Here is a 13,495-nt window from a genome sequence, read left to right on the forward strand (position 1 = left end):
ACCTCAGACAAATGAAACAGATTTCTGAAATGGAGTTCTAGCTTTTTTTCCTTTCCTTTCCTTTCCTTTCCTTTCCTTTCCTTTCCTTTCCTTTCCTTTCCTTTCCTTTCCTTTCCTTTCCTTTCCTTTCCTTTCCTTTCCTTTCCTTTCCTTTCCTTTCCTTTCCTTTCCTTTCCTTTCCTTTCCTTTCCTTTCCTTTCCTTTCCTTTCCTTTCCTTTCCTTTCCTTTCCTTTCCTTTCCTTTCCTTTCCTTTCCTTTCCTTTCCTTTCCTTTCCTTTCCTTTCCTTTCCTTTCCTTTCCTGTTATTTTCTTTTCTCTTCTCTTTTCTTCTCTTCTTTTATTTTCTTTCCTCTTCTTTTTTTTCTCTTCTCTTCTTTTCTTTCATATTCTTTTCTCTTCTTTTATTTCCTCTTCTTTTCTCTTCTTTTCTTTTCCATTCTGCTTTGCAAGGTTATTCAATTACTTCTTAAAATAGTTTATGTCATTTAATCTGAGGGAATAAATGAGGTTAACTCCACCAGAATGTCTGAATCTGCACTTTTCCTGCTAGATGGACAATATTCACCAAACCAGAGATCCCTTTGCTCATGAATATAATAAGACATTTCTCAGTTGAATGGCCAGAGGTGCATAGTTCTAATGAGGGTTTAGAACAGAATAGCTATGGGGGGAAAGAGAAAGAGAGGAAGAAAAAGAGAGGGGAAAAATAAAGAGAAAAAAGACACCTTCAAATCTTGTAGATAAAATTGAATCCATGATGATTCTTAGCCAACTACCTTAACAAATAAGGAACTAGAAGAGTTATTCTTCATCTAGTTGTTTGGTTTTGTATATTTGTTAAGATATATTTAACCTTAAAAGCATGCTTTAATGTTTGTAAATGGATGCTAAAGCTGCCGAGTTCCTTCTCTGACTGTTCAATAAGTGCAAGAGAAAATGTGCCCTACCACTGCCTTTCACCTTGAGCTGCACATCTGCTGTTTGTTTAATGCTATGCTTTAAATAAGCTTACAGAAAATGTGAATGAAAACAGTCAAAGCTTTTTCACAACGACATCCAGCTGTTTTCAAAGCTGGCCTAATTACATGTAATTCCACTGAATTGCATGATTACAGTGTGGTTACGCTGAATTAATGGGCACAGTCCTGTTCAATACCTTTATTGATGAGCTGGACCAGGGGATTGAGTACAGCATCAGGAAGTTTGCAGATGACACCAAGATAGGAGCAGTGTGGATCTGTTGGAGGGTAGGAGATCCCTGCAGAGGGACTTGGACAGGCTGGATGGGTGGGCAGAGGCCAATGAGATGAGACTGAACAAAGTCAAATGCAGGGTGCTACACATTGGCCACAACAACCCCAAGCAGTGCTACAGGCTGGAGACAGAGTGGCTGAGAGCAGCCAGGCAGAGAGGGACCTGGGGATGCTGGTAGATAGTAGCTGAAGATGAGGCAGCAGTGTGCCCAGGTGGGCAGGAAAGCCAATGGCATCCTGGCCTGGATCAGGAACAGTGTGGGCAGCAGGATGAGGGAGGTTCTTCTTCCCCTGTACTCAACACTGGTCAGGACACACCTTGAGTGCTGTGTCCAGTTCTGGGCTCTTCAATTCAAGAGAGATGTTGAGATACTGGAAGGTGTCCAGAGAAGGGCAACAAAGCTGGTGAGGGGCCTGGAGCACAGCTCTGTGAGGAGGGGCTGAGTGAGCTGGGGTTTTTTACCCTGGAGAAGAGGAGGCTCAGGGCAGAGCTCATTGCTGTCTACAACTACCTGAAGGGAGGCTGTAGCCAGCTGGGGGTTGGTGTCTTTGCCCCAGGCAGCCAGCAATAGAACAAGGGGACACAGTCTCAAGTCTGTGAGGTCTAGGCTGGATCTTAAGAGGAATTTGTTGTCAGAGAGAGTGATTGGCATTGGAATGGGCTGCCCAGGGAGGTGGTGGAGTTGCTGTCCCTGGGGGTATTGAAGCAATGTCTGGATGGGGCATTTAGTGCCATGGTCTAGTTGATTGGATAGGTGCTAGATTGGACTGGATGATCTGGGAGATCTCTTCCAACCTGGTTGATTCTATGATTCTATTCCTGGCTTGTGCCTGAGTAGAAACACAAGGGAATAGATTTTCAGTCATTGATTGGCCATAGCAAGTCCCCACATCACAGTACACATTTTCCCTCAGTATTTGACAAACTGTCTTTCACCTGAATATTCAAGACACATCCCCAGTGAAAACTGTCCTTAAATCCCAACAAAAGCTCAGCTAAATACCTTGTTTGCTTAGAGTGGACATCAAACTGGAGGTAAATTCTCTTCTGAATTTTTAGCAAAGGAATTTCTTCAGAGACAAGTCACAGAAATTACATAAGGCAGAGCAAATATTCTCTGAGCACTGTTTTTCTTCCAAATTCCTTTTTCTCTGTAAGCCTTCAAGGCTCCAAGATGATTTGCTTTACTGGTCTCATTGGTTAATTAAAATTAGTCATTTTCAGGTGTCATCCTTCTACACCAATCACAGCTTGGCTGCAATGTTCTACCCTGTTTGTTACCAGAATCATAGAATCATAGAATTAACCAGATTGGAAGAGACCTCCAACATCATCCAGGCCAACCTAGCACCCAGCCCTATCCAGTCAACTAGACCATGGCACTAATTACCTCATTCAGTCTTCTGTTGAACCCCCCCAGGGATGGTGACTCCACCACCTCCTTCTTGACAACATATCAACAACAACAAAAAGTTTTGGCTTTCTTCCATTTCTTTTATCTTTTTGTGATGAAGTTTGGCTGAAAGTAGATATTGAACAACAGGGAATATGTTCACAAGTCCAGACTATCACACATGAAGCTGCTTCAAGTAAGGATATTAATCACAGAACCATAGAGTCAGTCAGGGTTGGAAGAGACCACAAGAGTTAGCCAGTTCCAAACCCCTGCCATGGCCAGGGACACCCTACCCTAGAGCAGGCTGCACACAGCCTCAGCCAGCCTGGCCTTAAACACCTCCAGCCATGGGGCCTCAACCATCTCCCTGGGCAACCCATTCCAGCCTTTCTCCACTCTCATGATGAACAGCTTCCTCCTCACAGCCACTCTGAATCTCCCCACCTCCAGCTTTGCTCCATTCCCCCCAGTCCTGTCACTCCCTGATAGCCTAAAAAGTCCCTCCCCAGCTTTTTTGGAGGCCCCATTCAGATGGTGGAAGGCCACAAGAAGGTCACCTGGGAGCCTCCTCTTCTGCAGCCTGCACAGCCCCAACTCTTTCATTAAATTCCCTCTGCTTTCTGCCTGGACAGGTACTGCCCTGGACCTGGAACATGCAGAGTAAGCACCTTTCCAGGATCTGCCCTAGTCTGAAACAATTAGAGAGGGATGCTTTTTATTTCTTTCTTTTTGCCTCTTAGGGAGGAAGAGAATATTAGATTTGAATTTTGAGCCCTTCAATACAAGGACATTTTGTTGCTGCAGCATGTCCAGAGAAGGGCAACAAAGCTGGTGAAGGGTCCTGCCAGGAGCAGCTGAAGGAACTGGGATTGTTTAGTCTGCAGAAGAGGAGGCTGAGGAAGGACCTCATTGCTCTCGACAGCTGAAAGGATGTTGCAGTGAGGTGGGGTTCAGTCTCTTCTCTCTAGTATCAGGTGATAGGATGAGAAGAAATGTCCTGAAATTGTACCAGGGGAGGTTTGGTTTGGATACTAGGACAAATTTCTTTAGTGAGAGAGTGGTCAGACATTGGAATAGGTTATCCATTGAGATGGAGGAGTCACCATCACTGAGGTGTTCCAGAAACTGATGGATGTAGAACTTCAGGACATGCTTTAATGGCCAGGGTGGTGTTATAGAATCACAGAATTTCTTAGATGGGAAAAGACCCTCAAGGTCATCAAGTACAACCACTAGTTTCACACTGACAGGTCCTTGACTAAACCAAATCCCTCAGCACAACATTGCTGGCTGGACTCAATAACCTTAGAGGTCTTTTCCAACCAGAAAAATTCTGATTCTATGATTCAGCAGCAGACTTTGCCCTCTCCTTGGATTATAGTGGTTTAGCAGTGGACTGAATTCACAAGGCATGCCTCCTGACCTCTTTCTTTATGATCTAGAGGCCTTTTCCAACTGATTCAATTCTATGAGTCAAGGAGGTAAGGAGTTAGTGGAAAGCCATGCCTTGACTTCTCATCACAGAGACTCTGAAGGATGAGCAAAGTAAAGAAAAAGCCTTCTGATGTTCCAAAGTAATTCTCCCTCAGATTATCTCTTCTCTTTCCTCAAAGAGTTCTCATTAACACTGGTCAAGTCCCATGAGCCATACTAAGATGAAAGGACAAACAAGGCTGTAAACATGAATACAAGATAACAAAATGTCATTGGTTGTGTTTTATTGCATGGAGTTCTTTGCTTTTTTTCTGTTTATGGAAGTCAACTCTCTCCTTAAAAAAGGAATATTAGTTTTCCACTTAAAATAACTGTGATTGGACTCTAATAGTGTCAGGGCAAGTAGTAAAAAAACTAACCTTGTAAAAGAATTCCACTTCATTACTAACAAAATGGGATCTGTGCACACTTTTCTGCGCTCCTACTCAGTAAAATGCTGAGAGAATTAAGATGTGAATGATACTGAGGGAAGTGGAGGGTAGTTGTGCCAGGGGAAGTATAGCCTGGATGTTAGGAGGAAGTTGTTGTCAGAGAGAGTGATTGGCATTGGAATGGGCTGCCCAGGGAGGTGGTGGAGTCACCATCCCTGGCGGCGTTCAAGAAGGGACTGGATGAGGCACTTGGTGCCATGGTCTGGTTGATTGAATAGGGCTGGACTGGATGATCTTAGTTGTATAGGTTGGACTGGAGGATCTTGTTTGGATAGGTTTCACTGGATGGACAGGTTGGATAGGTTGGCCTGGATGATTTTGGAGGTCTCTTCCAACTTGGTTGATTCTATGATTCTATATCTGATAACAGTTTCTATACTAAAGACAGACACCAAGAGTGGCTGAGGCAGGTGCTGTGTTTTGGTGAAGTTGTGGACTTTCCATTCCAGTCATTTGCACTTGATAAAAATCCCATGTTTATTAAAAACTCATGTCTCTTGAAAAAAATTAAGCCTAATGAACTCCACTGGGTGCATTAGCCTGCTGCTACAATTGGTCTTCAAAGGAACTCAGCTGAATTATGCCAGCTATGAAACTTTCTCATTTGTGTTCCCTAAATATTTCTTCATACAGGTTAAATTTTTAACCCTGTGCTCTTTTTGCCACAGTCTTAAGCTGTGGACTGTTGAATGGCTTTTATATGTCTCCAGAGATACAAATTCCTAGCTCCACTTTGTAAATGCTGGAGGGTGGAACGTTCTACCTAAATGGGAGATGGTGTCATTACTTAGCGCTGTGGGAAGTGCTTTCAAAAGCTGAAACACCTCTGGCCTTCAAAAGTGGGAGAGGTTTTTAAAGTCTGAAACTCTTCATCCTTCTTGTTTGCTAACCCTGGCAAACATTTGATCCACTGGAGTTCAATATGCCTCAAAGTCATGCAAACTTTGGCCTTGCCCCACCTCCAGTCCTTTGTGTTAATGGTATGTGGTGGTTTGAGTGTTACCTGCCTCCCCCCCACGCTTGTGAAACTCACACAGAATAGACTCAGCTGAGCTGGAAATTAAGAATGAAGCTTTCTATTTACAGCTTAGCACAATATACAAGCAAGAATTTACAATCTATACAGCTAGAGACAGAAATAGACAAGTTAAAAAGTTAATACAGAAACACAGCAGCCCTCCCAGAAACCAAAGTCCCCAGGAGGGGCTCCCAACCACCCTTCCACCTCCTTTCCACCCCTCTAACTTACCCCACACTTTGCCTTACATTCAAGGTGAAGTTGGAGGATCAGACAGAGGGGTTAGGAAGCAGGCTTACTTAGACTGACGACAGGTTAGAGAGAGAAGTGCAGCCCAAAATGCCAGAGAGCATCTGTTATCTATGTTTGTGTTCTTGTTCTTATGCATCTCAGCAAGCCTATGAGTGCAGCAGACATCACCATTGTTTCCTTCTTACAGCCTACAATCTAATTCTTCTCAGCAGAATATCTCAGCTAGGCACAAACTAGCCCAAGGTATCAGACTGGGGAATATCTGCTTAACTTCTAAATCTACATCTTAAAACATCCTCTGTGCCATGCATTTCCTTCAAAGTCAGTCCATAAATATTTGGCTGTTCAAACCTCCTATGTATTTTTATGAGTTAGCTAAAGCCACAAAGATTATTTCTAGATTCTCTACAGAGCCTCTGTTTAACCAATCTATGGCACAATTCTTGGCTTGCAGCACTTTTATTTTTAGCCCTAATGGAACAGTCTTAAATTGCTTATTTTCTGTTTACTAAAGTCATTGAGTTTGTAACCATGGCAACTCTGGCAAGTGCCACAGTTTAACTCCTTTATTAAATGGATTGAAGCCACAGCTGCAAAACATGAAAGGGCAGCATGTCAGTTTTAGACATAGCTTAAACTGCCATATTTAACACAGTATAGCAAGGACTACATTAAATATGATCTTGGTTATAGTGGCAGAAATCTTTACTATCTCTCTACTCAGTGCCCAGATCAGGTTCTGGTTTTGTCAGTTTGCACAGCCTGTCAAGTCTCAGTGATTACTACCTGTGAACATGTAAACTGCAGATGATGTGCATTAAAGCTGCCATGGAAAGACACTGCCTCGTGACTGCGTTTGCATGAAGCTTTTAGCACATTATTGCATTGCTTGATTTTGGAACCGCTATGTTCTGTCAGACTGTCCTGCACCACATCCTGGTCTCCAAGCTGGTGAAACATGAGTTTGATGGGTGGGCCACTAGATGGATAAAGAAGCGGCTTGATGGATGTGCCCAAGAGTGGCTGTCAATGGCTCCATGGCCAAGTGGAGACCAGTGACAAGTGGAGTCCCTCAGAGACCAATCCTGGGCCCAGTCTTGTTCAACATCTTTGTCGGTGCCATGGACAGAGGCACTGAGTGCAGCCTCAGCAAGTTTGCTGACCACACCAAGCTGTGTGGTGCAGCAGGCAGGCTGGAGGGCAGGGATCCATCCAGAGGCACCTGAACAGCCTGGAGAGGTGGGCACAAGCCAAGCTCATCAGGTTCAACAAAACCAAGTGCAAGGTCCTGCAGCTGGGTCGATGCAATGCCAAGCACAGATCCAGGCTGGGCAGTGAGTGGCTGGAGAGCAGCCCTAAGGAGAGGGCCTTGGGGGTGGTGGGGGATGAGAAGCTCAGCATGAGCCAGCAGTGTGCACTTGCAGCTCAGAAAGCCAAGCAGAGCCTGGGCTGCATCAGGAGAAGTGTGGCCAGCAGGGCCAGGGAGATGATTTTTCCCCTCTATTCTGCTCTGCTGAGACCCCACCTGGAGTACTGCATCCAGTTCTGAGCCCTCATTACAAGAGGGCTGTGGAGATGCTGGAGCATGTACAGAGAAGGGCCAGGAGGATGCTCAGAGGGCTGCAGCATCTCTGCTGTGAGGACAGACTGAAAGAGTTGAGGCTGTTGAGTCTGGAGAAGAGGAGGCTCCCAGGTGACCTTTTGTGGCCTTTCAGTATATGAAGGGGGCCTAAAAAAAATGGGGAGGGACATTTTAGGCTATCAGGGAGTGCCAGGACTAGGGGGAATGGAGCAAAGCTGGAGGTGGGGTTAGAAATTATCAAAAAGATGTCTTTCTTTCTGTGTTAAATTAGAGAATAGCGTGTTTGATGCTCAATCATTACAAAGTAATGCTCTTTGTTGGATGAACTGGAATTACTGGAGTGCCTTTGAGTTATGGATTTCTTTCTCCTATTTTCTCCATCCACAGGGTCTACCTTTATTTGCAACACCCATATAATCCCAGTGAAAAATCAAGAGGGAGTAGCAATGATGTTTATTATTAACTTTGAGTATGTAACAGATGAAGAGAACGTGGCATCTCCTGAGAAGTGCAAACCAATATTGCCATCCAAACTTGTAAACCGTAAGTTACTCTGCTTGCCTCTACTCTTGTCTGGGAGAGTAATTCACCTGGGCAATAATGGGACTGTAGAAGCAGTGTAATCCTCATTTACCTGGCTAAGTTAAGCTACTATTCAAACCATAACAAGCTAAATGTAGTAAACTTGTTGTAATATTGGTGAAGTAATATGCCAGTTGTTCAGTACTACTAATGACATGGATTCTGTGATGCTGAGGCTCAGTGTGGGGGACAGGTTTTGGAAGGGTTTAGCTTGGGCATTTTGCTGCAGATATCAAAACACTCCTCTTTTTCTAGTAATGCTCAGAGAATCAGAGAATTATACAACAAACCAGGTTGGAAGAGACCTCCAAGATCATCCACTCCAACCTAGCACCCAGCCCTAGCCAATCAACTAGACATGGGGTCCTCAAATTATGGCCTACAGGCCAGATACAGCCCCCCAGGGTCCTCAATCCAGCCCACCAGGGGCTAAGGGGGAAACCAAGCAGCCACTACCTGCCACTTAATCCACTCACTGGACTCCACAGCCCCCAAGCACTCATCGGGACTGGGCTGCAACCAAACTATAGTCTGGCCCCTGAGACTGCTGGGCTGGAACCAAACTATAGTCCAGCCCCTGACATTACTGGGCTAGAACCAAACTATAGGCTGGCCCCTGAGACTACTGGGCTGGAACCAAACTACAGTCTAGCCCCTGACAGTGTCTGAGGGACAGTGAACTGGCCCCCTGATTTAAAAGTTTGAGGACCCCAGAACTAGACCGTGGCACTAAGTGCCTCATCCAGGCTTTGCTTGGATACCTCCAGAGATGGTGACTCCACCACCTCCCTGGGCAGCCCATTCCAATGCCAATCACTCTCTCTGCCAACAACTTCCTCCTAACATCCAGCCTAGACCTCCCCTGGCACAACTTGAGACTGTGTCCCCTTGTTCTCTTGCTGGTTGCCTGGCAGAAGAGACCAACCCCACCTGGCTGCAGCCTCCCTTCAGGTAGTTGTAGACAGCAATGAGCTCTGCCCTGAGCCTCCTCTTCTGCAGGCTGCACACCCCCAGCTCCCTCAGCCTCTCCTCACAGGGCTGTGCTCCAGGCCCCTCACCAGCTTTGTTGCCCTTCTCTGGACACGTTCCAGTACCTTAACATCTCTCTTGAATTGAGGAGCCCAGAACTGGACACAGCACTCAAGGTGTGACCTGACCAGTGCTGAGCACAGGGGAAGAATAACCTCCCTTGTCCTACTGGCCACACTGCTCCTGAGCCAGGCCAGGATGCTTGTTATAGTAAAGTTCCCAGTAAAGGGTAACAGAAGAAACCAATAGAATTACATCAGAAACATAATTACTAAAGTTACACCAAGTGACTGCCACTCATACTCTGTTTCTCTTTCAGAATGCCATGATTTTGTTAATTTTAAACACTTAATAGTTTTAAAAAAGAAGTTTACAACATCAAATTGCCCACTTGGTCCATGCTTCATGTGGCTTATTGAGAAAAGAGAAGGTAAAGGACCAGTTACAGGGGTTAAAATAGGCACTTCATGTCCTGAAAAGACTTCTGGGTCTGCTACCTGCAGTTCATCACCATACATTTTCAAGTGTTGTCATTTGCAAAGTGTTGTCATAGCAAAGCTGCTAAGGAGGACATCTGCAAAAAAAAATCACTTAAAACATCTTTCTCTTGTTTTACAATATTGGCTCATGACATACACAAGAGATTTCCTTGCTGAGAGTGCTTAAAAAAAGAATAGGTGGGCCCCCAAATCAGTAGGAAATAGAGAAAATACAAGGTGCAAAAGGAGGCAAAGAATCATAGAATCAGTCAGGCTTGGAAGGGACCACAAGGATCAGCCAGTTCCAACCCCCTGCCATGGGCAGGTGCACCCTACTCTAGAGCAGGCTGCACACAGCCTCAGCCAGCCTGGCCTTAAACACCTCCAGCCATGGGGCCTCAACCACCTCCCTGGGCAACCCATTCCAGCCTCTCACCACTCTCATGCTCAAAAACTTCCTCCTCACCTCCACTCTGACTCTCCCCACCTCCAGCTTTGCTCCATTCCCCCCAGTCCTGTCACTCCCTGAGAGCCTAAAAAGTCCCTCCCCAGCTTTCTTGTAGGCCCCCTTCATATACTGGAAGGCCACAAGAAGGTCACCTGGGAGCCTCTTCTTCTCCAGCCTGCACAACCCCAACTCTTTTAGTCTGTCTCATAGCAGAGCTGCTGCAGCCCTCTGAGCATCCTCGTGGCCCTTCTCTGGGCACACTCCAGCATCTCCACCTCTCTTTTGTAACAGGGGCTCCAGAACTGGATGCAGGACTCCAGGTGAGGTGACTTGAACCATTTTTCTGCTAGTGGGTGCAACCAGATGTCAGGAAGTAGCAGAAAGTAGAGCAGGTACATGGCTGCTGTTAGACTTACCTAATTGCTTGTGGTTTCAGATCAGATTGTTATGTGGGCAAAATCCAAAGAGTGGTGATACAAAATATAGGCTACGTAGCCAGAGAGAATTCTTTAGAAGAGGCTAACCCATGCAAAACATAGAATCAATCAGGGTTGGAAGGGACCACAAGGAGCAGCCAGTTCCAACCCCCCTGCCGTGCCCAGGGACACCCTACCCTAGAGCAGGCTGCCCACAGCCTCCTCCAGCCTGCTCTTAAACACCTCCAAGGATGGGGCCTCAATCACCTCCTCGGGCAACCCATTCCAGGCTCTCACCACTCTCACGGTGAGACATCCAGAATTAACTTCATGGTGAGACATCCAGAATTAACTTTAAGATATTGTGAGCAGCTTAAAGGTAGGCTTAAATTAAAACAAACAGAAGCTTTAAAATCTAGAAGAGACAGGAAAAGACCTATAAGCAACAAAAGAAGTCACAGGAAAAGTGAATTGTTTACTAGTAAAACCACTTTTTTGGACATTATGTTGCCTCAGCAAGAAAGGCAAGCAGCAGATTCTCTAGAAGGAAAAGTTAGCTTTTCTTATCACCTTACTCTATCAACAAGTAAAGCAGGATCACAGATGAGATGGACAGTAACAGGCATTGGATTGTAAAAGAAAAAGGGCAACGAAACCAAATCACTTCCAATCCAGATTCTCTGGAAGGAAAAGTTAACTTTTTTCCCTCATCTTACTCTATCAACATGTAAAGCAGGATCACACATGAAGGGGACAGTAATAGGCATTAGTTCAATAAAAAGAAGGGCAAAGAAATCAGATCACTTCAAATGCAGATTCTCTAGAAGGAAAAGTTAGCTTTTTTTAGCATTTTACTCTATCAACACATAAACCAGGATCACACATGAAGTGGACAGTCACAGGCAGTGGTTCAAGAAACAAAAGGGCAAAGAAATCACATCACTCCAAATGCAGATTCTCTAGAAGGAAAGGTTAGCTTGTTTAATCATAGAATCAACCAAGTAAACCAAGTCCCTTCAAATCCACATTCTCTAGAAGGAAAGGTTAGCTTGTTTAATCATAGAATCAACCAAGTAAACCAAGTCCCTTCAAATCCACATTCTCTAGAAGGAAAGGTTAGCTTGTTTAATCATAGAATCAACCAAGTAAACCAAGTCCCTTCAAATCCACATTCTCTAGAAGGAAAGGTTAGCTTGTTTAATCACAGAATCATAGAATCAACCAAGTAAACCAAATCACTCCAAATGCAGATTCTCTAGAAAGAAAAGGTTAGCTTGTTTAATCATAGAATCATAGAATCAACCAAGTAAACCAATTCCCTTCAAATCCAGATTCTCTAGAAGGAAAGGTTAGCTTGTTTAATCACAGAATCATAGAATCAACCAAGTAAACCAAATCACTCCAAATGCAGATTCTCTAGAAGGAAAGGTTAGCTTGTTTAATCACAGAGTCATAGAATCAAACAAGTAAACCAAATCCCTTCAAATCCAGATTCTCTAGACAGAAAGGTTAGCTTGTTTAATCATAGAATCATGGAATCAACCAAATAAACCAAATCCCTTCAAATCCAGATTCTCTAGAAGGAAAGGTTAGCTTGTTTAATCATAGAATCATAGAATCAACCAAGTAAACCAAATCCCTTCAAATCCAGATTCTCTAGACGGAAAGGTTAGCTTGTTTAATCATAGAATCATGGAATCAACCAAATAAACCAAATCCCTTCAAATCCAGATTCTCTAGAAGGAAAGGTTAGCTTGTTTAATCATAGAATCATGGAATCAACCAAGTAAACCAAATCCCTTCAAATGCAGATTCTCTAGAAGGAAAGGTTAGCTTGTTTAATCATAGAATCAACCAAGTAAACCAAATCCCTTCAAATGCAGATTCTCTAGAAGGAAAGGTTAGCTTGTTTAATCATAGAATCATAGAATCAAACAAGTAAACCAAATCCCTTCAAATCCAGATTCTCTAGAAGGAAAGGTTAGCTTGTTTAATCATAGAATCATAGAATCAAACAAGTAAACCAAATCGCTGCAAATGCAGATTCTCTGGAAGGAAAGGTTAGCTTGTTTAAATCATAGAATCAGCATAGAATCAACCAGGTAAACCAAATCACTTCAAATCTGGGTTCTCTAGAAGGAAATGTTAGCTTTTTTTAGCATCTAACTCACTCTACATGTAAAGCAGGATCACAGATGAAAGGGACAGTAACAGGCACTGGTTTGTAAAAGAAAAAGGGCAAAGAAACCAAATCACTTCCAATCCTGATTCTCTAGAAGGATAAGTTAGCTTTTTTCCATCATCTTACTCTATCAACATGCAAAGCAGGATCGCACATGAAGTGGACAGTCACAGGCCCTGCTTCAAGAAAAACAAGGGCAAAGAATCCAAATCACTTCAAATCCAGCAACCAATTTAGAGAACAAAAATAGAACAGGAACCAGCCATGTAAGAAATACAATCTGTCTCTGACAAACTACCAAGATAAGCTACAGCTAATGACAAAAGACAAAGGATTTCAAATTGTATTAACATCTACTACCCAGAAGTACAGAGATCAGGGAAGATTTTTTTCCAGAGCTCCTTATATTCAGTTTTCTTATAATTAGAATGTCTTTTCAACCTAAGAGCAAGTAAAATTCACTGAGTCAGGCTGCAGTGCTGCAAAGAACTGAAAGTGAATAGAAAACAAAAAGATTAGTTGGACCCTAGAAAATAGCTCTTCCATACTATCATTCTTCCTCTAATTGATTCCTTATGAGATAACATCAAATTTATCAAGTGGACCTTTGAAAAATCTTTCCTTTTTCTAACAGCATCTCTTCTGCTGGCTGCAGCCAAGAGTTCTGAACAAGATTGTTTACCCCAGTGACTGGTATCATAGAATCAACCAGCTTGGACGAGACCTCTGAGATCATCCAGTCCAACCTAGCACCCAGCCTTAGCCAATCAACCAGACCATGGCACTAAGTGCCTGAAGGTCCAATGACAGCCTTATCCAGGCTTTGCTTCAACACCTCCAGGCACAGCGACTCCACCACCTCCCTGGGCAGCCCATTCCAATGCCAATCACTCTCTCTGACAACAACTTCCTCCTAACATCCAGCCTAGAC

At 43.9% G+C, this 13,495-nt stretch overlaps 1 protein-coding gene across 3 annotated transcripts in view; it reads left to right on the forward strand.

The window, feature by feature from the left end:
• KCNH7 (potassium voltage-gated channel subfamily H member 7) overlaps positions 1 to 13,495 on the forward strand; it is a 212,292-nt gene that overhangs the window by 104,366 nt on the left and 94,431 nt on the right. For all 3 annotated transcript variants that reach the window (XM_064164067.1, XM_064164073.1, XM_064164079.1), the window contains exon 3: positions 7,816 to 7,971. In XM_064164067.1, coding sequence (XP_064020137.1) covers positions 7,816 to 7,971 — 156 coding nt within the window. The remainder of the gene's footprint in view (positions 1 to 7,815; positions 7,972 to 13,495) is intronic.

This window comes from Pogoniulus pusillus, chromosome 2 (genome assembly GCF_015220805.1).
Source record: "Pogoniulus pusillus isolate bPogPus1 chromosome 2, bPogPus1.pri, whole genome shotgun sequence".
NCBI classification, from domain to species: Eukaryota; Metazoa; Chordata; class Aves; order Piciformes; family Lybiidae; genus Pogoniulus; species Pogoniulus pusillus.